General features: G+C 36.9%; 2 protein-coding genes across 6 annotated transcripts in view; one reads left to right on the plus strand and one right to left on the minus strand.

Annotated features, from left to right (window-relative positions):
• The window catches only part of anos1a (anosmin 1a), a 17,760-nt gene extending 12,436 nt beyond the window's left edge, over positions 1-5,324 (plus strand). Inside the window, exons 8-14 of the mRNA XM_088074275.1 lie at positions 122-248; positions 615-722; positions 1,088-1,176; positions 1,324-1,495; positions 1,799-2,025; positions 2,162-2,303; positions 2,969-5,324. Of these exons, the coding sequence (XP_087930401.1) occupies positions 122-248; positions 615-722; positions 1,088-1,176; positions 1,324-1,495; positions 1,799-2,025; positions 2,162-2,303; positions 2,969-3,021 (918 nt within the window). The 3' untranslated portion in view covers positions 3,022-5,324. The remainder of the gene's footprint in view (positions 1-121; positions 249-614; positions 723-1,087; positions 1,177-1,323; positions 1,496-1,798; positions 2,026-2,161; positions 2,304-2,968) is intronic.
• On the minus strand, positions 2,155-25,359 carry pnpla4 (patatin-like phospholipase domain containing 4). Of its 5 annotated transcripts, none has more exons than XM_088074278.1 (8): positions 25,195-25,359; positions 24,059-24,247; positions 23,555-23,649; positions 22,513-22,648; positions 22,359-22,424; positions 21,709-21,861; positions 21,141-21,288; positions 2,155-2,292 (listed from the first exon to the last, which is right to left on the minus strand). In XM_088074278.1, the coding sequence occupies exons 2-7, from the start codon at positions 24,236-24,238 to the stop codon at positions 21,157-21,159; spliced, it is 762 nt and encodes a 253-aa protein (XP_087930404.1). In that variant the 5' UTR covers positions 24,239-24,247; positions 25,195-25,359; the 3' UTR covers positions 2,155-2,292; positions 21,141-21,156. The 5 variants fall into 5 exon arrangements, with proteins under 5 accessions (XP_087930404.1, XP_087930406.1, XP_087930403.1 ...); XM_088074280.1 differs by lacking the exon at positions 2,155-2,292 and adding an exon at positions 11,489-12,343; XM_088074277.1 differs by lacking the exon at positions 2,155-2,292 and adding an exon at positions 16,508-17,014.
• Positions 25,360-25,462: the final 103 nt, after the last annotated feature.

Genomic DNA, 25,462 nt, shown 5'->3' on the forward strand with positions numbered 1-25,462 from the left:
ATGAATAAGTGATGACTCTGATCTTGAAATCTGAATTTCTGGCCTTTTTTTGTACCGACCTTTCTTTGTGTCTTTGTGTTCATGTGCCTGTGTGTGTGTGTGTGTGTGTGTGTGTGTGCAGAGCCAGGTGGACCTTGACAGCATGCGGGCTAACAGGAGCTACAGTGTGGAGGTCCAGGCTGTGTCCTACTGGGGACAAACTCAGCTCAAAGGACCTCGGGCCGTCCTCCACTTCACCACACAGCGCAGTATGTCTAAATAATCAAAAGCGACTTTCTGGTATTAATGTGCAAGAAAAGAACAGCTCTGTTTCCTTTTACTGTGAATATGCACTGGTACGCATATGCATAAACATATTTTTGGGGTTGAGATATCTAAAAGACTTTCTCCTGCTGAGGTGTTATATCTTTGATCCTCCATATCTCAGAGCTTCACACAGATGCACATCTTTAAAATTTTACAATCACAAATGTATCCGCGTGATGGAGCAGAAAAAGCCTTAATTTGCATCACGAAATCTATTCATCTCAATTGCATTTATATAAGCTGACGTCTGTATATTGTAGCATGGTTCTATGTTTCCACCTATGGATGTAAATATATTTTTTTTATAGGCACCAGTGCTGCTCCAAGAAAGCCCGCAGGTGACAGTCTGGATGTGGGGACACCATTCTACCAGGACGGACAGCTCCAGGTTCATGTCTACTGGCAGAGCAGCACAGGTATGAACACTTTGTACAACCAGAAAGTCCAAAGAAAGAAAGAAAAAAGATTTTTTAGGACTTATTTGTAATTATGCTGCAGCATTAAGTAAGAAATTGGTTTGATTTCTCTCAAAAGCATGGAAGGCATGAGCACAAGACATGGTGCAAAAAATAGCAAGAAATTTGCAAAAAGCTGCACGATAATGACCTGAAACAGAAAAGGACCTGAAAAACTTAAATAAAATAGATTTTTTCTTTATCCTAATTTTAGATGTGTAATTATACGTTTTTTTTGCCCTTGTAATTTGATAATATAAAATATTTTTAATGTGATTAAAGTTCCACTCATTGTTCTCTGTATGCTGTGACCCTCTGTATGCTAGATCCCTCCGCTGACTTCTACAGAGTCCAGTGGGGACCGGAGTATTGTGGACACAACAAGACGAAACCCATGGAAAAGACAACCACGCAGGTAACCTATTTAAATAGCACATTGTCCCCGTGAACAATGACGTCAAATAAACGATAAGCACATGATGCCAATGGACACATAGATTGTACTTGCAAGACACATAGCAAATTCCAAAAGCTACCGTTGGACTTTCTGTCTTCGATCTAGGAGACCTTCGCCAACCTGCGGGGCTTGCGCTTTTCCTGTAAGTATAAAGTCGTTCTGCAGCCAGTCAGCAAAAGGAGTCATCCTCTGTCAGAAAGCACCAGCTTCTTCACTCCTTCGTGCGCCGCCATCCAGGCCAGGAGTCCCAAACCCATCACCTGTCCTGGAGAAACAGGTGAGACAACCAGAACTCTCAGAAGTCTTGAAAATACTTGAGGTGCTTTCAAGTTTGGCACAAACGTACACTTAGACTCAATAATGAGCTGTTTAATTTGGTAGTCAAAGGTCACTGGGTCCTTGCTTACATGTTATTCTAAGAGATATGCGATATCTGAAGAAAACCTCAAGGAAATTCTTAAAATTTGGCACAAACGTCCACTTTGAGCGAGTAAAAATGGCCGGGTGTTTATTTGTGACTGGGGTTTCATTTGAAGTTTAATGGAAGTCGTCATTTGACCTCTGGCTGTGCTCCCTTCAGGAGTTTCCCCCCAGAAGGTCCTGGTGAAGGCAGCCAACCTGACAGCGTCTTTTAAGGTGTGGGGCAGCAACGTGACAGCCGTCTTCAGCTGGGATTTGTCCACAGCCCCGCCCCGCCAGCAGCTGACAGGATACCAGGTGACCTGGGCTGAGGTCATCCCCACCCATCGCCACAAGACCAACAAGTTGCCTCACAGCCTCATATCGCAGTCCCAGATCCTACCTCCGGTCAGTGCTTCTTCAAACTGTAGAAGTAGATAATTCTTGAGTTTGCCTGTGTTTTGTAAAATGAGGTTTCAGAATTGTATATTCCACAGCTGTTCTCACCTTGACCAATTTAAACGTTTGCTTTCTCCCCTTTCAGGATGGTAATGTTCTGGTGGTGCCCGGTCTGCATGCTGCCAGTCTATACAGACTGGAGGTCCAGGCCATCACACCAGAGGGGGAAGGTCCTGCAACCAGCCGAACCTTCCAGACCCCTGGACACCAAAGCACCTTGACGTCCAGTAAGAAAATCATTATGCTTAAAATCTTCATGCATATTTTAATAAACATAAACCTAAACTAATGTCTAAAGAAGATACAGTTGAATGAAAGCAAAAAAAAAAAAATCTGCAAAAGAAGATGTACCACAATGATGTGATCGTGCTCATTCAACAACCTATATCAACCTAACTAGGGGCTGGGTTAATGCAAGCCTGAGCCAGCCCTAACTAAAATTTTTATCAAAGAGGAAAGTGTGGAGACATTAATGTTTGCAAATGGAGATAGAGAGAGAGGGGAAAAGATCAGTGTATCATAGGAGGTCTCCCAGCAGACTAGGCTGAAATCAACCAAACTAGGGGCTGGCTCAAGGCAAACTTGAGCCGGCCCTAACTAAAAGTTTTGTCAAAGAGTAAAGTCTTAAGTCTACTCTTAAGTGTGGAAATGATGTCTGGACCCCAGACTGAAACTGAACAATGGTTGCACACATTATGTTTTTCAAGATTTTCATGGTCAGTATTGCTAACGTCCTATTTGCTCTTTCTTTCTAACTTTCAGGTTTCTTTGTATAGTATTTACGTGTTGCCCCCCATCAAACCTGATGTGCCTCGAATGTGTGAAGCAAACTTTGCTGCTGGAATTGAACCCACTATAAGTTTTTCCTAATGCCTTGTCTCCCTTCATTCAGGACCCAAGCCGAGGAAGCATTACCACAAACAGCCAGTCATTGAGAGGCACTGAGCCCAGAGAGCCAATCAGCCTGCAGCAGGACTCCACAGAACAGTGATCAAGATGAATTCTCATAACAGCGAGCAACCATTTTATTCCCACAATGCAATATCTTCCAGCGGACTGTAGCTTTTCCATACTACAGAGACCATCACTGACAAGACTGGAAGCTTTTACTGGCCTCTACACTTTATTTCACAGTGTGAGCCACTGAGACAGATTTGGTACAACTTTATAGACTTAAATAAAGTTAGAATTAGTATTAGCACAAAGGTATCCCAGTTAATATTCAAACATGCTTTTTTAGGACTAATGCTAATGCCATGAAAAGACAGCAAAGATTTATGCATCAGTTATAGAAGTTGTACTTTCCCTTAACTCCCAGCTAAGAGATAAATCTCAGCTTTTCTTTGCGATATGTCAGTGTGCATCATCATAGCATGGTGATACAGTATCTTTACTGGGTATAGAGATCTATAGTACCCCCAATGAGGAAGCAAATAAAACATCTAGAAAACATCGTCGTACCCAGCCAACATTTGTAAATGGGGCCGATGTGAGTAACAAATGAGCTGACAAATCGGCCCTATATGGGATTGTTAATAGATTCCATAATGGCCCCCAGATAAGAAACCCATTTTGGCCCCATACCCTCTTTGTACCCTAGGTAGCCCTAGCAAAACCGATGTGGGGCATGGGTTAAGCCATTTTTTTTGCCTGTTTACTACCCACACGGGGCCCATATACAAATGTTGTCTGTGAACTCACATCGATTGGATCAGAGAATAATTAAGAAATGCTGTGAACCTGGTTATCCATCCTGCGGCTATTAAATTCTGCAGACACATTAACTCTCTAAGAAATACGTCGGTTTTATACTCAGCCCCAATTCCCTGCTCTACCATTGCAAAGTCCTTTAGATGAAATTGCATGCAAACACCCAATTACAAATACTATTGTCATTGTCGAGTACTACCCTCAGTATAATTTAAAACCTGCAAATGATTTTCTGCAACTGTTTCACTGATGACATTTGTTTTGCAGCTCTCCTGTACTCTGTAAATGTTGTATATACTGTTTGTCTGTATTTATTAGTTGTGGTATATATTTGTGTGTGAACATGTGTCTACTGTAAACGTAATCCATCAGGACTGTGTGTGTGCTCAGCCTTCATTAAAACCTCCAGAGCCTGTACAAAGCTGTTTTTAACTAAAGATAAATTCTGCGTCAATACATGTACAGCCTACTTTGCTTGTGTGCTGTTTTTAATTTAATATGATTTGATCTTTTGTCTTTCTGCTCCCTCGTCAGCATTTTTTTTTTTCCGGTGACCTTTGTCCGTTGAGTGAATTTCTAACGATGGTGTAAATGAGGCTTTATTCCTGCGAGGAAAAGCAAAGATCACAACTCTAATTCTACGTCCGTTTCTCTAGATTAATGTGCAAACAAAAGGCTTGAAGAAACCCCGAGGGATCGTTACATGCTCCTCTACATGGTCACACACACACACACACGACTGGTAAACTCATCATTGCCTCATTTCTACACATATCCATGGGCGGATTAGGAGACAATGGGGCCCTGGGCACAGACAGACAAAAGGCCCCCGCGTTTACCTTCTCCTACCAGGCTTTAAAACCTTTCGTTATTGTTTTGCATCTCCTTGTAATTTCTATCTTTTTAATTTTTTTTGTCTCTTTGCAGCAATTTCGCCTTTGCTGTTTTGTTTTGTTTTATTTGTTTGTTTCTTTGTAGTTGTTTTGTGTCTCCTTGAAGTCATTCTGTGTCTCATTTTGGTATGTTTTCACCTTGTTGGTCATTTTTTTTAATCTCCGTATAGATGTTTGTGTTGCATGTTTTGCGTATCTTTGCATTAATTTTATGTCTGGTTAAAGTCATTTTGTGTCTCGCTGAGGTATATTTGTGTCTTTCTTGGTCTTTTTGCATTTCTTCAAAAATCTACTTGTGTCTTTTTAGTCATTTTGTGTTATTTTGTAGTTTTGTGTCTCTTTGTAGTTGTTTGGTGTCTCCTTTGTTGCAACTGGTGAACCAGGAGAAAATTGGCACACACAGGATGATCAACTGAGGCAAAAGTATCAAAAAGGGGCAAGGCAGAGGCAAAGTCCAAAAAACCAACAAAGAGACACAAAGGAAACAAAAGGCTGGAACGTGGACACACAGGGAGGCTAAGACAAACTGGCACAGAGAGGAAACAAGACACACACTAAATACTGTGGTGAGGGGAAGGATAACAAGGCACAGGTGAGCCTAATCAGGGCGGGACAGACAATCAGACGCAGGTGAAGCCATCAAAAGGGAGGGAAAACACACAGGGGCAGGAAGTGAAGTGATCTGAAATGAGAGGAGATGTGAGTTTCAAAGTAAAACAGGAAACAACATGAATGAATGAACCTAAGAAACCCGAGCTGTGACATCCTTGACTTATATTTGTGTTTTTTTCTGGTCATTTTCTCTTTAAAGATCAGATGTAAATGTTGTATATACCGTTTGTCTGTATTTATTAGTTGTGGTATATATTTGTGTGTGAACATGTGTCTACTGTAAACGTAATCCATCAGGACTGTGTGTGTGCTCAGCCTTCATTAAAACCTCCAGAGCCTGTACAAAGCTGTTTTTAACTAAAGATAAATTCTGCGTCAATACATGCACAGCCTACTTTGCTTGTGTGCTGTTTTTAATTTAATATGATTTGATCTTTTGTCTTTCTGCTCCCTCGTCAGCATTTTTTTTTTTTCCGGTGACCTTTGTCCGTTGAGTGAATTTCTAACGATGGTGTAAATGAGGCTTTATTCCTGCGTGGAAAAGCAAAGATCACAACTCTAATTCTACGTCCGTTTCTCTAGATTAATGTGCAAACAAAAGGCTTGAAGAAACCCCGAGGGATCGTTACATGCTCCCCTACATGGTCACACACACACACACACGGCTGGTAAACTCATCATTGCCTCATTTCTACACATATCCATGGGCGGATTAGGAGACAATGGGGCCCTGGGCACAGACAGACAAAAGGCCCCCGCGTTTACCTTCTCCTACCAGGCTTTAAAACCTTTCGTTATTGTTTTGCATCTCCTTGTAATTTCTATCTTTTTAATTTTTTTTGTCTCTTTGCAGCAATGTCGCCTTTGCTGTTTTGTTTTGTTTTATTTGTTTGTTTCTTTGTAGTTGTTTTGTGTCTCCTTGAAGTCATTCTGTGTCTCATTTTGGTATGTTTACATCTTGTTGGTCATTTTTTTTAAATCTCTGTATAGATGTTTGTGTTGCATGTTTTGCGTATCTTTGCATTAATTTCATGTCTGGTTAAAGTCATTTTGTGTCTCGCTGAGGTATATTTGTGTCTTTCCTTGGTCTTTTTGCATTTCTTCAAAAATCTACTTGTGTCTTTTTAGTCATTTTGTGTTATTTTGTAGTTTTGTGTCTCTTTGTAGTTGTTTGGTGTCTCCTTTGTTGCAACTGGTGAACCAGGAGAAAATTGGTACACACAGGATGATCAACTGAGGCAAAAGTATCAAAAAGGGGCAAGGCAGAGGCAAAGTCAAAAAAACCAACAAAGAGACACAAAGGAAACAAAAGGCTGGAACGTGGACACACAGGGAGGCTAAGACAAACTGGCACAGAGAGGAAACAAGACACACACTAAATACTGTGGTGAGGGGAAGGATAACAAGGCACAGGTGAGCCTAATCAGGGCGGGACAGACAATCAGACGCAGGTGAAGCCATCAAAAGGGAGGGAAAACACACAGGGGCAGGAAGTGAAGTGATCTGAAATGAGAGGAGATGTGAGTTTCAAAGTAAAACAGGAAACAACATGAATGAATGAACCTAAGAAACCCGAGCTGTGACATCCTTGACTTATATTTGTGTTTTTTTCTGGTCATTTTCTCTTTAAAGATCAGATGTAAATGTTGTATATACTGTTTGTCTGTATTTATTAGTTGTGGTATATATTTGTGTGTGAACATGTGTCTACTGTAAACGTAATCCATCAGGACTGTGTGTGTGCTCAGCCTTCATTAAAACCTCCAGAGCCTGTACAAAGCTGTTTTTAACTAAAGATAAATTCTGCGTCAATACATGTACAGCCTACTTTGCTTGTGTGCTGTTTTTAATTTAATATGATTTGATCTTTTGTCTTTCTGCTCCCTCGTCAGCATTTTTTTTTTTTCCGGTGACCTTTGTCCGTTGAGTGAATTTCTAACGATGGTGTAAATGAGGCTTTATTCCTGCGTGGAAAAGCAAAGATCACAACTCTAATTCTACGTCCGTTTCTCTAGATTAATGTGCAAACAAAAGGCTTGAAGAAACCCAGAGGGATCGTTACATGCTCCCCTAAATGGTCACACACACACACACACACACGGCTGGTAAACTCATCATTGCCTCATTTCTACACATATCCATGGGCGGATTAGGAGACAATGGGGCCCTGGGCACAGACAGACAAAAGGCCCCCGCATTTACCTTCTCCTACCAGGCTTTAAAACCTTTCGTTATTGTTTTGCATCTCCTTGTAATTTCTATCTTTTTAATTTTTTTTTGTCTCTTTGCAGCAATGTCGCCTTTGCTGTTTTGTTTTGTTTTATTTGTTTGTTTCTTTGTAGTTGTTTTGTGTCTCCTTGAAGTCATTCTGTGTCTCATTTTGGTATGTTTACATCTTGTTGGTCATTTTTTTTAATCTCCGTATAGATGTTTGTGTTGCATGTTTTGCGTATCTTTGCATTAATTTCATGTCTGGTTAAAGTCATTTTGTGTCTCGCTGAGGTATATTTGTGTCTTTCTTGGTCTTTTTGCATTTCTTCAAAAATCTACTTGTGTCTTTTTAGTCATTTTGTGTTATTTTGTAGTTTTGTGTCTCTTTGTAGTCGTTTGGTGTCTCCTTTGTTACAACTGGTGAACCAGGAGAAAATTGGCACACACAGGATGATCAACTGAGGCAAAAGTATCAAAAAGGGGCAAGGCGGAGGCAAAGTCAAAAAACAGGCAAAGTCCAAAAAACCAACAAAGAGACACAAAGGAAACAAAAGGCTGGAACGTGGACACACAGGGAGGCTAAGACAAACTGGCACAGACAGGAAACAAGACACACACTAAATACTGTGGTGAGGGGAAGGATAACAAGGCACAGGTGAGCCTAATCAGGGCGGGACAGACAATCAGACGCAGGTGAAGCCATCAAAAGGGAGGGAAAACACACAGGGGCAGGAAGTGAAGTGATCTGAAATGAGAGGAGATGTGAGTTTCAAAGTAAAACAGGAAACAACATGAATGAATGAACCTAAGAAACCCGAGCTGTGACATCCTTGACTTATATTTGTGTTTTTTTTCTGGTCATTTTCTCTTTAAAGATCAGATTTTTTATTTTTTCGTCGCATTATTTGCAAAGCATTATTTTGTTTATGTATGCACTTTAATCTGATCTTTTCTTTTTTTTTTAAAAAAGCTGTAAAATCAATCAAGTCTTTGTCTTGCTGGTGCATGGAGCACTGTGATTGGCTGATGTCACCACTAAAATAAGAATTCACTCTCTCTGCCGCAGCTGCACGTCATCCTTCGTCTTTCTCTCTTAAGCATTTATTTAGTGTTTTGCAACCGCGTGCGCAACCATAATTAATGATAACAATATCCAAAAAGGCCGTGCTCTGTGGTATAATGCACAGAGGAATAATATAGTGCTTCACACATCATTAATTTATTGATTACATGACACACAGGGGATGCCTTGGTGCCAATGTCTGTCTTTATTTATTTAATAGTGGTGGTGCGAGCAGTTTACAAGGACAAAGCAGGACAAATAGATTTGATTATGAATTCTTGGCTCCTAATGAGCAAAAAGACCTTGAACTGGAGACAGAATTCCCCCATTTAGTTTGATGGAGTGTGCCCCGCCCGTCCTCCTCCACGCTGTTAATCTGTTTCTTTGTCTCTCTGCAAACAGCATCCGTACGTCCGCTCTGATGTTATTTTAAGGCAATAAGCAACAAAAGAAGGAATGGCCCAAAAAAAATTGCAAGGAATTGTTAAATATAAATAAATAAATAGAGTAGAAGAAGATTACATGAAGATCTGTAAAAATAAATAAATAAAAAAAGATGAAAACAAGACAAAATAATATAAAAATGAAAGATGCAAGCAGCGATGACTTTCTGTGAAAGCAGATCACTGCATGCAGTAGTGAATTAGTTGCGAGAAAATTGTTAAAAAACCACCAAAAAAAAGTACAAGAAAATTACATGAGGATTTGTAAAAATAACAAAATGAAAAAAATAAAAATAAAATTAAAAAAAACAAATAAATAAATAAAGATATAAATAAAAAAGAAGAAGACAAAAATAAAAATGTAAAAGAAAGAAAATGACAACGAAGTTCTTAGAAAAACTGTGATAATTCTTTGAACTAATTTCAAATTCCTAATTATGATAAATATATGTATAGGTTTTCCCTAGCTTTTACGAAATATATTTTTCAAAAAATTGGAAAAATAAATAATAAAATAAATAGAAAAAATACAAAAAAAAAAATATAAATAAAAATAATAAATAAATAAAAATAATAAATAAATAAAAATAATAAATAAATAAAAATAATATAAAAATAAAATTGCATGAAAAATAAAAAAAATGAATGAGCTTTTGTTCCGAGCTGCAACGAAGAGCTTTGCACGCCTCGGTCCGAGCGGCCTCGGCCAGCAGAGTGAGCCACAGCGCTGATAACAGCCTTGGATCCATTGATCTTTAGACTTCTTCCTCATAGACATGCAGGCCAGTGTCGGTATAGTCTATTCATCAGCTGACGGCTATTGATTCCAGTCTATCACTGAGGCAGAATACTCCAGAATACTCCACAGATATGATATATCATGCAAATATGTCCTATTTTTGTCATCCTTGAAACGATATCAAATCTGAGGGAGCTTTACGGTGGCCCTGAGGGTCAAAATACAACAATTCCCCAAACACCACACCATTTCACAAAACACTACGACATTTTCCAAACACTATTTTGGTAAAAGGGTTTTGGGAAATGTTATAGTGTGTTGGGAAATGTAATGTTTTGGAAATGGTGTGTCTTGGGAATGTTGTTATGTTTTTTTTTGGAAATGTTGCAGTGTTTTTGGGAAATGTTGGAGTGTTTTTGGAAATGTTGTGGTGTTTTACTTAAGTTGTGTTTTGGGGAAATGTTCAAGTGTTTTGATGAATGAAGTGTCTTGGCAATTGTTTTGGGAAATGTTGTTGTTTTTTGAGAAATGTTGTAGTGTTTTTTGGAAATCTTGAAGTGTTTTTTTTGGAAATCTTGAAGTGTTTTGGAAAATGTTGCAGTGTTTTTGGAAATATTGAAGAGTTTTGGAAAATGTTGCAGTGTTTTTGGAAATATTGAAGAGTTTTGGGAAATGTTGCGGTGTTTCCTGAAATGTTGTAGTGTTTTAGGAAAGCTGTGTTTTTGGAAAAGTTGCATTTTGGAAAATGCTGAAGTGTTTTGGGAAACGTTATGTTGTTTCCTGAAATGTTTTTTGTGTGTTTTGTCTCTCAGGACAAGTTACAAGGTAGATGTATCATTATTTATTATCAGATTTATCAGTCCAAAAACAACAAAATCACATTTTTTTAAAAAAACATTTCATTCAAAGTTGTTTATCTTGAACATTAACGGTAGAAAATTCAAGTTTTACACCCCTGTTGGCTCTCGAGCTCACCATCCTCACAAATAAAAATCCAAAGCTGTGAAAAGATGCTAACTGAAATAAACGGTGACGCTCGATTCCTTATTTCCCATCCTCCTCACCAGCTGCTTCATCCGCACCGGCTGAAGTGTTAAGCAGATGGACTGTGAAAAATAGCACGGAGTGTGTGGAGCACGTACAAAGACGAGTGCAAACATGTATGTGCAAATGCATGCATAAGCGCCCACACACACACACACACATAAAAACACACCACAGTTGCATGCAGTAATCCCCCTCCAAGATCCAGCCGATAGCGTGTTTGAAGAAGCGCTGTCTGGCAGTTTTTCCTAATGCTCATTTGTGTTTCGGGGCTGATCCAACGCGGCTTCAGGATCTCCGGGGGCCACGAAATCACTATCAGCGGTGAGAAATAGGGCCCCACAGCTGGAATTGATCCTTCTCAGGCTGATCTGAGCTTCGGTTGAAAATGTTGCAGAAAAGGCAGCATTTTGTTCTTTTTCACCGACTAATTTGACGAATCCAGAGGAAATGCTGCACACTTCAACCAAGGACGTGATGCAGACGACATAAAATAGACAAATGAAAGCTTCCAAACATTATTTTCAGCATACCGTCTTCCTCCTCACATGGTCAGGACTGTGCCTGACACTTTTTATTTTAATTAATTTTAAAAACTGTTTTTTTTTTTTTTTTTTAGCAGTATTACAATTTTTTTCTTAAAATGGTAAGATTATTTTTTTCAGGAAATAACAAATTTATTCTCGTAATATTATGATTTTTTTTTTAAATTACAACTTTATTCTGACGTATTGTTTTCATTAAATAAGTTTGAATTTATTCATAATAAATTCCACCTTTATTTCTTAAATTAATAATCACGTAATCATGCAATTATTTTTTAATAAAATCACATTTTAATTTGCATGAATATCACAACTTCTTTTTCTTGAAACAGTAAGATTTTATTCTCATTAAATTACAATTTTATTCCCGTAATGCTTTTTTTTTTTTTTTTTTTAATTCTTGTAATAGTACGATTTTTCTCTTGAAACAACAATTTTATAATGGCAATTATGCATTATTTTTATTAAAAAATTACAGCTTCATATGCATATTACATTATTATTGACTTTATTCTCATTAAATTACAAAATTTTTGTAAATTTCTCAATGTGGTGCTAATTCTTTGCTTAGAAACATAAAAAGCTTTAATTCTTTAATGGGCTGAAAAATAACTTTTCAAGTTTTTTTTTAAATGATCATGAATAATCAAGCAAACGTTCATGTGTGAAAATCCATTCATGCCGAAAAAAACAGCAACCCGCCAAGCTGCCATACTTAGCAAAAAGCTGCCTCTCCGTGTGTTTACACACAAACGTTTTTTCTAACACAACACAAAAAGACTCGTGTTGCTTGTGAACGCAGCACAAGTGTTGAAGTGGAGACAGCTGCCCTCATTTCCCAGGTTCTCTCTCCCGAAAAATGCTAATGCCACGCTCTCCTGTAGGTTTGTGAATTACAAACTGTCGGCTTCGCTCAGTCTCTCTCGGCTGTGTTGGCGGGATCAGAGCCCGCTCGCATCACAGCGTTGCACATTTCACCCCGATGACTCATGCAATTTCCATCAAATCTAAAAAAACATACCAAAGCAAGTCATTGTTGTGTCTCAGTCAGTGATAAAAGCCGCTGATGGAAGACGATAAGGAGTTATTGATATTTCTGCTCGCGCCATACATCAGCTTAATTCATCCTCGGTGCTTTATGATTAGCTGCGGATTTTATTGGCTGAACAATAATTCGCTCCCAGTCGTATGCAATATTAGGACAGATGGTCTCAATTAAACAGCATTCACCGATCGACTGGGTCCGTTCAGCGTTTAACAGTCATATGTAATTATGATTTCAGCCAAAGATAATAGTCTGTATTTACATCACCTTATGTTACATAAATAGAATTATTTCAGCCTCAAATATGATCTTTTTTTAAACTTAGCCAAGCAGTTTGTTCCTGTTTTTTCACTTATTTTTATAGCCAGCATCAGTCCTAATGATAAATATCAAATATTCCTATATTTTCAGATTTTTTTAAGGGGTATTCCATTGAGGTGGAATAAGGAAAAGCCTGTCTTATTTTATTTATTTTATTTTTTTTAAGTCTCGCTAGTCAAAGTAAGACTCTGTAACCATGGTAACTAGTGCTCAAACTTAGTTTTACTGCATGCCAAAGAGTCCCAAAAGACAATTCTGTATAACAGCCTCCCTTCACTTTTGCATCTGGGCATACAAGGTATTCTGTGGTTTAAAAAATAATTAGTTTTGATATTTTAATAATTTTATGTTTTGCTCATGCAGAGGTTTCACAGGTGAGGAAACATATTTATAGCATAAAAACGAAATTTACGAAATTTAAGACAGTTGCAGACTGTTACAAATATTCAGTGTTAAATAATTCCCGAGTTCAGTGTTTTAAAAATAAAAAAATGTATAATTAAAATAAAAAAAAAACACAGTGAAAATAAATTGAAAATAAATTTAAATTTAAAATTAGATTTAAAAAAAATCAGTGTTAAAAAATTCCCAAGTTCAGTGTTTTAAAAATAAAAAAAATGTATAATTAAAATAAAAAAACACAGTGAAAATAAATTTTAAATAATTTAAATTTAAAATGAGAAAATGTGTTAAAAAATTCCTCTCCCTCAACAAAAAAATACTTCTTTCTCACTCGTAAATTTAACTTTGCCATCCATGTGCCAACTGCTGTGTAACCGTTACATTGCAGGATTTAAGATTTAACTGTAGCCCAGCCTCTAAATAAAAGCTCCAGCCTACACACGTCTTTGACACCATCGAACAAAATCAACACGCGGAGGCCGACAAAATGCCAGCTCTCAACATCCATCCAATTAGTCTGATTCCGTCTCCCGCGACACTGCAATCAACAAATACAAAACTTAATGAAATGCAAATAAGCGCCAGAAAAAACAAACTATTGTGGAGATATTTTTTATTCAATCTTTGCAGCGAAGGCACATTTCAAACTGTTTCTCTCTGCATGAGTGAAAACCCAGAGGGCCACAAAGTTTTGATCATTTTTGTTGTTTTGTTTTTGTTTTTGTGTTATTGACTCGCGCGCACGTACATCTGCATCTCCCCGTCGTCATCTGCGCGCTCTGCCCTAATTCTGCTGTCAGACACGGGCACATGCCAGCTTTTCCCAAACTGCCGCGGGCTGCAGATGCCTTTCATGACTCTGACCTGGTGTGTGTGTGTGTGTGTGTGATGAGCTCTCAGTTCAGCAATAATGAAGCAAAAAAAAAAAAAAACTACCCTGAAACTAAGAGCCTCTAATGAAATATACATCAGTGTAACTTTGCAGTAATACGCTGTCTCATAATTACCGTTTTTTTTAAAAAAAAAAAAACGTGTTTGTATATCTGTGAGGGAAATCAAAGTCATCAGCCAGCTGCTGAAGCAGATTCATGTGTTGAAATTGCAGCTTGGTTAACCCTTCTCGTGCTGCATTCAGATGCATTTCACAGGAATTTAAACCTTGATTTGATTTCTTTTTTTTGCAAAAAAAAAAAAGGGGGCAACTCAGCCCAGAGCTGTCCTACAAATTAAAAAAAAAAAACTGCAAAAAACTGCAGAAAAACATCCTTACAAGACTTATTGTACAAAAAAAAAAAAAAAAAGGAAAATTAAATCTCCGCTATTTTGAAAAACATTTAAGGTTTTTTTTTTTTTTTTTTTTATAATTTTGAGGTTTGATAGGGTGTTTTTCTTTTAAATTTTATTTACTTTTTTCTTCTAAAGATTGTTTTTTTGGGGGGGGGGTGGATGGGTCTACTTTGGGGTGCCTTTTTTAAAATATTTTTTTCTAACAATAATTTTTTAGTGTTTATATTTTTATCATTATTAATTATACCTCTATTATTTTTTATTTTTTATATTTTTTTCTTTTCTTTTGCACAATAATTTGGATTTTTTTTCACCTTTAAAATTTTTTATTGATTAATAATTTCTTTTTTCTTTCTTTTTTTTCTCTGCTGAGTCAGGTTTTTTTTTAGGTAAATTATTTTGAGGGTTAGGGTTTTGATTTGAGCTGAGTTTTGTGGTTTTTGTGTTTTTAAATTTTCGAAATCATTTGTAGTGTTTTCAGACGCATTTTCTGTCTTTTTTTTTTTTTATAAATTACATAATTTTAAGTTTTTGGTGTGTTTTGCTTGTTTTTAAAGATTCTTTTAATACTTTAAGTTCCTGACTTACTTGAGTAACATTTTAAATGCAGGACTTTTATTTGTAACAGTATTTTCATCATGTGGTATTAGTACTTTAACCATTACCAAATTGACAAGAACTAACTGGAAAATTAGGATTTCCCCTCCAAACCAAAGTTTAAAGACAGTCAGATTATACTGCGAATGCAAATTCCCACAAAGAAAATCCCCCAGAAGCAGATTTCGAACCGAAATTCGATTCAGTTGTGAATATTGAATGTGCATCTTGACTCGTCGTGAATGAAGCGCGGTTGTTTGGCTTCTGCTCGGCTCCTAAATGCTGAAACTACTTAGCAGCCGGGATCACTGACAGCATGCACGCACAGCCAAACGGCTCAGAAAAACGCTCCCTCTCTGACTTCCACCAGCGTGACGATAATCTTATCATCCAGGTGCTTTTGTTCCAGCCAACTCCGTTTAAAGTCTCACACAGTAAATGTGTCTCCAAGCGTGTCTCTGCGTCTGAATGTCAGTGTGAGCTGAGCTGCCGAGTGTGTGTGTGTGCTGCTTTAGGAACACCGGAGAAATCACAAAGAAACCGTCACGGATAAAAACTGACAGCGCTATTTTTTTTATTTTTATTTTATGATGTAACTGTGGGTTCATTTTTGTGTCAAATGTAGAATTTTAAAATTTGCATTGCACTCTTTAAATGTTTGTTATTATGTATATTTGCTTGCAATAATACCTCCTCTCACTCGCTATCTTGCTTTATGGTTATTCAGGTTATTCGTAAATTATAGGCTCGTGATTACATGGAATATATTTAAAGTTTGTTGCGTTACTTTTGGTAAAAAATACATTCCACAAACGTGAAGTGTCATTGGTTGTTTTGTCCTCTACAAAATCGGCATTTACGGCATCCGGATTTATTTATATCTCCAAAATACGTCGCCAGATTCTGTATTATCGCGCTGTCGGTTGCTTTGTGTTGTCATACTGAACTCGTAAAACGTCGCCGCTTTGTTAGAGCTTTTGGCGTGAGATCAGACTTGACGGCACCTGCCGCGTCTGCATGATACGCCGCGGGTCACGTGTTAACGTTGCCGGTGATGTTGTGCGAGACGCTGCAGGCGGGAACGGCTCAGCAAAAACATGAATACGTGCAGCATCGTCCCACCACGTGCTTGTGTTGACATCATGGTTAACGAACTCCCGAAATGTAAAAGTCTGCAAGTGGCAACATGTGATGACTTGGGATGAGAACGTGTTGGTTTAACTCTTCCCTCTTCGGTGACATTTGCTCGCTCGCCAAAGATATGCATAAGTAAGACACAATAAAAGATAACACAGGTTGTTTTCTTGCACTGGTTTCCTACCTAAAGGAATTAACCAAAATTCGGATGCGTCTCAAATCAGTATTTGTGGATTTTTTTTGGAAGGCCGCGATTGAATGACCAATGCACTGATGGGTGCATTTTTTTTTTTTTTACAGAAAAGTATATTTTAACTTTTCTTTTTTATTACTAAGTAAACTATCAAAATACATTTAAAAAAGATGCAATACAAAATTAAAATTGGCTTTTAAACACTTTTAATTTTGCAAAAAATTTTTAAAAAATTAAATTACATTTTTGAGGAACCATTTCCCAATTTGAAAACTACAAGTATCGAGCAACTTTAGAAGAAATTCTTCAAATAAAATTCAGCTGTGTGTAATCTGAGTGTCGAATGAACGCAAAGTGACTCTGTTGTATGATGTTAGCGTGTTCTTTGCCCGGTGAATGCGGTCGACCGGCATCACCTCACATACTGACTTTCTGTCCACCGCCACGCCTTGTTGCCTGTAGTCCTGTTTTAATTCAAAGTCTTTCCCAACAAATGGCTCCCATCAGCATGCGCGTGATGCCCGAGTCTCCTCTCAGGTCCTCAGGTGTTCAGGCTCCTCAGTCTGTCAGTCTTGTGTTAGAGACGGCTAACAATGCTGCAGTCTTTGAAGAGGCCTTAAAGAAGAGAAAGGCTTTCATGCACCAGACAGAGCAGACAAGAGAGGAGGATTTTTGAAGAGCCTCGTCCAGCAGGACCTGCAGAGACGTGCGAGGATGTGACTCGACTGCTCACTGCAATGCCTAATGGTCGGACTCGTGGCAAGTGCCGACGGTCTGTTATGTGCGCTGCAAGCTATTAAGTGCGCTCATTGGAAAAAAAAAAAAACAGATGCGCACACACTATTCAAAGCTCTGCTGACCTTCGGTGTTGATCTTGTTGAAAAAATTCAGATATGATACAAATGACTATAATTAGGGCTTTTTCATATCATAGCCATATCATCGCTTCGATATTCAGCGCGGTTCAGCCTCTTAAAGATGGGAATGTCGGCCTGCGATGAACACGATTAAAACAAAAAAACAAGAGCTTAATTTTCCACGGACTGAAGTCTGCACTTAAAAAAAAAAAAAAAAGCCACTGCCCCGTCAGAGGAATCAGAGAATATGTCAATTAAAGGCCCTTTACAGATACTTCAGGGACCCACATTTCAATATACTGTTCTGGATATAGTATTAAATCTTTTCTAGTTGGGATAACCTCTACTGAATTCAAATCTTGTTGAAATTAAGTTCCCCACTTTCCTAAAACCCCTCTAAGGCCTCCTGAGAGACCCCGGATCCGAGCCCAGCTCTCAGATTCACTCCTCAGATGTCGACTCCGCAATGTCGGACCCAAACAACAGATGCCAGTATTTCTCCACACTTCCTCTGCTTCATCACAGCACATCAGGTGCAGGAAAAAAAAATAAAATAAAATAAGGGTTTGAATAGTTGAATAGCGAGGACATCTGGTATTTGTGCAGATTGAAAACAGGTCAAGGTAGTGTGTGACTGTGACCATGAATTAGTTTAAAAAGATGAATTTTTCTTCATTAGGATCAAGGTTTTCATTAATAGCCTTTTATAACATGAAGCTGATCTAGAGTTGAATTTCCCGGGTCTGGAATAAAGTGGTTTATATGTTGTCTGAGAGTAATTAGGAACAGGTGAGCTGAAATATTAAGGGATAAAAAAGGGGGGGAAACTATATTTAAAATTATCATAAATAAATAGTTAAAACTATGTTACAAAAAAAAATTTTTTAAGTTCATTTAGGTTTTTTTTAAACTAATTTTCATGTATTTTTTTTTTTTATTATTTTCTTGCAAATTTTCCAGTCATTTCTCCCATTTTTTAAAATTAATTCAATTATTATTTAAGCCCCTTTCTGGGGTAAATATTCAACAATACTGTTTCTAAACTGGCTTCTTGTGTTCTTTCCTCTAAGCAAAGCCCACAAATTGGCAGGAAGGGACCCGGGTCCTGGGAATTCTGGAACATCCCCGGTTGCAGACGGGTAGACGAAACCCACCAGCAACATGGGCTTGTTTTCTGCGGCGGTGCAGCTGAGCGGAGCTTCGGTCCCAGAGGACAGGTGAGTCTGCACGGCAGTGAGACAGCACTCCTTCCCCATGCCAGTCAAAACAAGCGCAAATCTAGGTCACGTTTCGGGAAGAAAGAGACGAGAGGGATTCGCTGGGATTCACAGTAATGAGCAGCTGGATGTCTTTGTGTCAAGAGGGACAATTTATTGTTGACTTCCTGTCCTCTGGTCTTCAGGGACATGTGTCATAACCTTATGGATTAACTTCAGGTGCAACCGGAACTATGAGTCTTTGTTAGTGCAGTCTGATAGAATGTAACTAAGTACATTTATACAAGTACTGTACTTAAGTACACATTTGTGGTACTTTTACTTTACTTTAGTATTTTGGTTTCATATCACTTTATACTTTTACTAAATTTCAGATATTGCAGTTTTTAACTTCACTTCCTTTATAAAAAATATGAGTTTATGAGTATATTCAATTACAACTGAAACAATTAATTGATTAATCAATAAACTTAAATAAATTTATTGCCTACTATTTTGGTTAAAAAAAATCTTTAAAAAAATTAAAATAATTTTAATAATTTTTTAAAATTTTTTTACTTTGAGTTCTTTGTTTTTTTTTTTACCATGTTTTTTAAAGAAACGACACCAATTATCTCAGGGTTCAGAGTTTAAAATACTTGTGAAAGCAGCACGAGAAAAGTGAGGTCGCTCCAGGTTTCAAAGGGTGAAAGGCGGCGGCGATGCTGGTTGTCACGGTGATGGGGGCAGTCATGAAGCTAAAGAAGTCATTTCCACAAGCAGAAACTGTAACCATGGCGATGAAGGAAGTCACCGCAGAGTGACGGTTTGATTGTCGATGATCTTTTCAAAGAAGCTTTTCACACTTTTCAAAAGGCGTCGTCCTCTCCAAGAGCGAGATAAGAACACTGTGTGTGTGTGTGTATGTGTGTGTGTGTGTGTGTGTGTGTCATCAAACGCACAAGGACACACAATAAGTGATTGCATTTGCAAACGGGTCAATATTAACACAAAATAAGCAGAGTCAAAGTCCCAAGAAAAAAAATCCCCTTTGGCGTCTCTGAGTGATGCACATTATAACACGCGGGTTTATGTTGTGAAACGGTTGCATTTAGGTTTTAGGCAACAAAGCTAAATTTAGAAAAAAGATAACAGTTTATGTTAAAATAAGTGACAAATCCCCGTCCCCTGAAAACAACTGTTTTCATACTACATCAGTCGCCCTTGCACGAAATATTTTGAGAACCGCGTTGAACATTCCCGCGTTACTTTTGGAAGTCCACAGATGTTTGCTTTTTTAAGACGACGTTATCTGCTCTAAGCTGGATTTCCACGTTTTTTCAGAGCAGCACCTTCCTGCAGGTGTGTGCAGTTTCGCAGCAGCGTCTAGCGGAGTCAGCAGCTGAATAATTACTCTAATAAATGTGCTCCCGTAGCTGGCCCGCTTCCAGACAACGAGGCCCTTCGTTGTTTCATTACAGAGGCTGAATTTTTTTTTTTTTTCCAACAAGACGAGCTGAAACTAAACGCATAAAAAAAACACGAGCTGGGGAATCTTCGGCCCCGAGTGGAAACTGTAATTTAAGGGAAGCCTTAATTGAGTCTCATTACCAGAACCAGCAGGTGGGCTTTATATAATACCAGTGAGGAAACACTGTTGAGCGCATCTGTTTGTGTGTCTGTGTTCTGCCCGAAAGCTATTTTACATGTTGATATCTATTTGTGTATGTTAACCCTTTAAAACCTGGATCGGCATCAGTGTTTTAATGGCATTCACACCTCTTAAACCTTAAACGGGTTTCTTACAAAGACAGGAGAAAAAAACAGAATGTGCAAAAACGTGAGTAGGAAAAGGGGATAAGGAAGTGATCTGAAAATTAGCCAAAAAAAAAAAGAGGGAAAACTGCCCGTAAAACTATATTCATGATTCTCTTAAATGTATATTGAAAATTTTGTCACAGGAAAAAAGAAAAATGTAATTTTATATTTTAGCTATTTTTTTTCTTTTTATTTAAAAAAAAAATACTTAATTAATTTTACTTTTTAAAACATTTTTTCAGGTAAATTTCTTGTAAATTCTTACTAATTTCTTGCTTTTTGAAAAATAGCTGGGGGAAATATTAAATATTAGCCAGAAAAAGAGGAAAAGATAAATGATTTTTTTAATTCATTTTACAGAAAAAAAATATTTTTTAAATTATTTTTTAGGTCATCTTTTAAAAATCTTCTTACTAATTACATTCTATCTGAAAATTAACCAGGGGAATTATTAGATATTAGCCCAAATTCTCTTAATTCTATATTTAAAGGTGTGTCTCAGAAAAAAAAGATTTTTCATTTTCTTGTTTGTTGGTTTTTTCTGTTTTTATTTAATTATGATTTAATTCTGTATTTATTTTACTCCTTTTCTTGTTTTCAAAAAAAAAAATTCAATTAATATCTTAATATCTAGAAATTAGGAAAAACAATATATTTATTTCAAAAAATTGTTAAAAAAGGAGAGCGAGAAAGAGGAATTATTAGATAATAATAATAAAAAAAAAGTAATAGCAACAATAATAATAATAATAATAATAATAATAATAATAATAATAATTTTACTTTCATTTATTTCAGGTAATTTTCTGGCATATTTCTTTGCATTTTTGTTTTATTTTATTAAGAGAAACTGAAATCACTCAGGGAATAAATACAGTAAAAATCCATACAAATAAAATCAGATAAAAGTCAGATTACTGTTAAATAAAAATTGGCTTTTTTTTTTTTTACCTGTCATGTCAGGCCGTCAGCTCATCCAGGCCTCTCTCTTCAGGAACCTCACAGCATCGCTGAAACCTTCCTCACAGAAACACTGCATGCTGCGGGTGGACGGAGGGAACAGAGCCTGGTTCAGACGCTTGACGTTCTCCACGGAGAACTGAGGGAACCAAAGAAAACGCAACATTTCGGTCAAATCTGCAGGAAAGGCAGTGACAGAAACACACTGCGTCTCCTGATAGTAACATACGGCGTGTACGATTTAAGACGAAAAAAATCTACAACACGGAAAGACCGTTAAACCTCTGACACCTGGAAAAATTGTCTCGATTTGGCCAGAATTGTCCCAAAAAACGCCCAAAATTTGCAAGAAATTAGTAAAAAGTTAAACAAAACTAGCGAAAAATATAGAAAAGGGAAATAAAACAAAAACAAACAACATAGTGACCTTTAAAAAGCCTAAATTTAAAAAAAAAATATATATATATATACATTTTTTTATACCTTTTTTTGGTAACATAATTTAAAAATATATGATTAGTATAAATATATTATTAATATAAAAAGATCCCATACACACCATAACGTTCATGTTGGCCAGTCTGAGCTGAGTGTTGAAGCGTCCCCTGTGGACAGGACAAACATCCTGGAGTCCAGCAAAGGGGGACACACAGATGGTTCGTCCAACAGGCAGAATTGGGAGGCTGTCGGTGAAACCTCCGTCAATCCATTTCTAAATAAAAAATAAAAAAAAACCCTGTATGAAGATTGATATATGTATATATTTGACAATTCTGGGCTTATTTTTTCTTTAAAAATTTTTGGTAATTTTTTTTTTCAAAAAAAAAAAAATCTGTGATTTAAATGAAAAAAATGTTTTTCTCTAAAAAAGATTTGGCATTTAAAAAAAAAAAAAAAAAAAGAATTCCTTCCAAACTTAAAAAACTAAAAAATCCAAAAAACTCACACTTTACTGAAGAAAGCCGCACTTCAAAATAAAAGCAATGTGCTGTACTTCAAAATAAAGATTTTATTTTCACAAACTTAATTCAGAATGGACCTGTGACCCACTTTTGGACCGCAACCCACCAGTCGGAAACCACTGCTCACTAATCACTGTGAGAAATAACAAACCAACAAATTCTACAAAATAAAGCCACTTATTTGGACAATATCCTCCCCCACACACACACACACACACACACACACAGTCCAAGAGCCAAAGACTACCTGTCCTCTGAATTCCACTGGTTTGAGTCCAGCATAGACCGGAACAAAGCTGCTGGCCAGTAGAGCCTGAAAGTTAAAAAAAAAAAAACCCCAATCCTTCAGCATTTATGAAAGCTTCTTAAAGTGCAGAATTCGTGTTTTGGAGAGCGTGTACCTGTATGAGCTCCTCTCTGGAGCTGAAGCGGGACACGACGTGGTTCCTGCCGGTCTTGGAGTTCGTTATCGAGACGTGGAGGCGGTCGGTGGCCAGACTGTGAGCCTCACTGGGGAGGATGTCTTCTATCCCCTCCCTGAGGACGATCCACAAACAGATGCTCATTTGTCAGCTTATTAATATCACAAACATTATCATCGACACTGCGCTTTTCACCGACGTGTCATTATCACCCAATCTGTTGAACATATGCAGAACCATGAAAGCATGCTAATGAGGGATGTGACAGCACAGTCAGCTGTGATTTTATTTTAGTCACAACACGGAGCTCGGTTATTTATTTAATTTGGGATTTTAGCCTGAAGGGCTCATATGTTAGTGTTTTTGAGTTGGTTTTTTTTTTGCAATTTTTTTTCTTTTTTCTCGAGAACAGTCACTATTTTATTGGTATTATTTGGCTTGGTAACACGCTGTGCCTTTGCACTGGTCTTGAAAGCAATAAAAAGCACTTTTTTTTTGGTTGCCGTATCCAGAAACGTAAAAAAAGTAACAATATTTTCTGTTTTTAAAGATTGTAGCTGTGATAAATGGCGTCGTTATTGCGACCTTTTTTTTTTTGGACGAGCCAGCGGTTTGGAAGTTTTTTTTTTTTAATTGCTGAAAATTTGTAGAGAAAAAAAAGCCCAAAATTGTTAATGAAAAAAAAGGCCAAATTTTTTAAATATCAACTTTTTTTCCCCCAAAGACATACATTTTTTAAAAAAATAAAATAAACAGGCCTGTGGATTTGGAAGGCATATTCTCTTTTAAAAGTTTATTTTCTTAAAAAAAAAAAAAAAACTTTCTAGAAAAAAAACAAACAAAACAACAACACTAATTAAAAAAAAAAAAATCGTTAAATAATCTTTAAATATTTTGTCTTTTTTTTTCCAACAAAGATCCACGCTAAGCCCCCACTGTCCTAAAATCCTTAAAAATGTCCCTGATTTAACTACTTGTTATTAACATTTTGTCAAATAAAACTGAGCATCTAATAACTCACCGTAGAGTCAGCATGAAGTCGTATCCTGGCGTGACGGCTCCAAAACGCTGTCGTCTCACACCGCTGGCAAACCTGTATGTAAACTCTTTACAATTCTGGAAAAAAAACAAAAAAACAAAACTGTGATGACATCATATCTCATTAAGTGCTAAAAAAAACACATTTATATCTAACAAACACATTAAAATGCCTCAGCATTGTGGATGATTGGTGATCTATTTTTGGAAATAACCCTAATCTGGCACCTAAAAGCAGCTTGTTAAAAAGTGACATCGCTCCAGATTTGAAAGGGTTAATTCCACACCCACAATTCTGTAAAACTTTCAGCACTACAGGAGAGGATGGCGACAGTGAAACTTATGACTACATGTTACTCTAAAACAGTATGATTTCTTTTTTTTTTGCTAAATTATATCAAAATTTCTTTTGCCCAAGGATCTCTGGAGGATCAATCATAGAACCCTGAGGTGTTCCCCCAACCCAGTGAGAAGGTGAACAGGTTACCTCTAACTTGTCAGGAGCCGTGATCATTACAGCAGCCACCAGGGCCCCAGCTGAGGCCCCTGCACAGGCCCTGAGGGAGCCCAGCAGCTTGTCTCCATGACGAAGGAAAGCCCCCACAGCACCCAGGTGGTAGATTCCCAGGAAACCACACGCAGCAAAGGACAAGTTCAAGACTGTCATCTTCAGCACCTACACAGAACGACAATCAGATTTTCAGTATTTTAAAGCCAAAAATGTTCAGAACTATACAACACATCGCCTATAAGTATTAGATAGGGATGCGCAATATTGGTTTTTTTTGCTGACATCAAATAGGCCAACATATAACAACTCATTTCGCCAATACCGTTATCAATATATCCACATTTTCCTACACCTGATTTCAGTGATCATCAAGTCTCTTCTGTAGTGGAATTATCGTCATATTATTTATTATTTTATATTATATATTTTATTTTATATTTTATTATTTTATATTAAAAATATATTATATAAATATTATATTTAATATTTTAAAAAAACAAGAAAAAAAAAACAACTTTAAGTTATGGTTGATGCTTTGTACATGTTAATTTGGTCCCCCCCAAAAAAGGTTTGTAATATTTTAATTGAACTTTATCTATTATTTATTTATTTATTTATTCATATATTTTAGTATGTTTAACAGTTTCACTACTCTCTACAACATTTTATTATTTTTAACATATTAGTGATTGTACTCAGTGCTGTTATCTTTCCATTTACCTCTTTACAGTATGTGTATTTTGCTTATTTATATATGTATTTATTCATTTTTATTATTGCTTTCAGCATTTTATGTTGCCATTTATTTATATATATATATCTTTATGTTTCTAGGTCTTATTTCTGCCTCTGGTGTTTCCTCACTTACATATCAGGGCATTGAGACACTTGTTAGCGACACATGAAGATAATATTACATAAACAACAATTTACATTATGTACGCAATAATTTTACTGAGTTTAGCAACATTGTGAACGTATAATATAATAATATATCTGTCACATTCACCAGGGAGGTTAGCATTTAGCATTTAAACTAAGCTAAGAGAAGAGCAAAGCTAGCAAACATTGGCGATATAAGTGTAAAAAGAAGAAAAAGAGCAGAGTTTTACCGTATTTACGGTCGACACTTTTAGCGTTAACTCATTCTGACTTGTTTAATTCACGGCTAGAGGTAAAAATGACTCGTTACAAACACGCAACGTTACTTTTTTAAATAAAAATGCTACAGTAGCTTCATTGTAGCACCGTTCAGTGAAGGAACCGGAACAAAAATAACACTGTTTCCGCTCATGATTTTCAAAATAAAACCGCCGTGATTAAATTAGGCGAAAAAAGTTACAAGAAAATTAGTCATTTTTATTGTCAATTCTGACATGT

The sequence above is a fragment of the Plectropomus leopardus genome, chromosome 24 (genome assembly GCF_026936395.1).
Source record: "Plectropomus leopardus strain MGB_pleo_1.0 chromosome 24, ASM2693639v1, whole genome shotgun sequence".
Classification (NCBI taxonomy): domain Eukaryota; kingdom Metazoa; phylum Chordata; class Actinopteri; order Perciformes; family Serranidae; genus Plectropomus; species Plectropomus leopardus.

Excerpts from the sequence above, each read along its gene's own strand:
- pnpla4 (XM_088074278.1), bottom strand. The coding sequence starts at position 24,238 with ATGACAGTCTTGAACTTGTCCTTTGCTGCGTGTGGTTTCCTGGGAATC. Across the intron at positions 21,862-22,358 it reads CAGTGGAATTCAGAGGACAG|AAATGGATTGACGGAGGTTT; the intron begins GTAGTCTTTGGC and ends TTTTTTATTTAG. Across the intron at positions 21,289-21,708 it reads TGGCCAACATGAACGTTATG|TTCTCCGTGGAGAACGTCAA; the intron begins GTGTGTATGGGA and ends TGGTTCCCTCAG.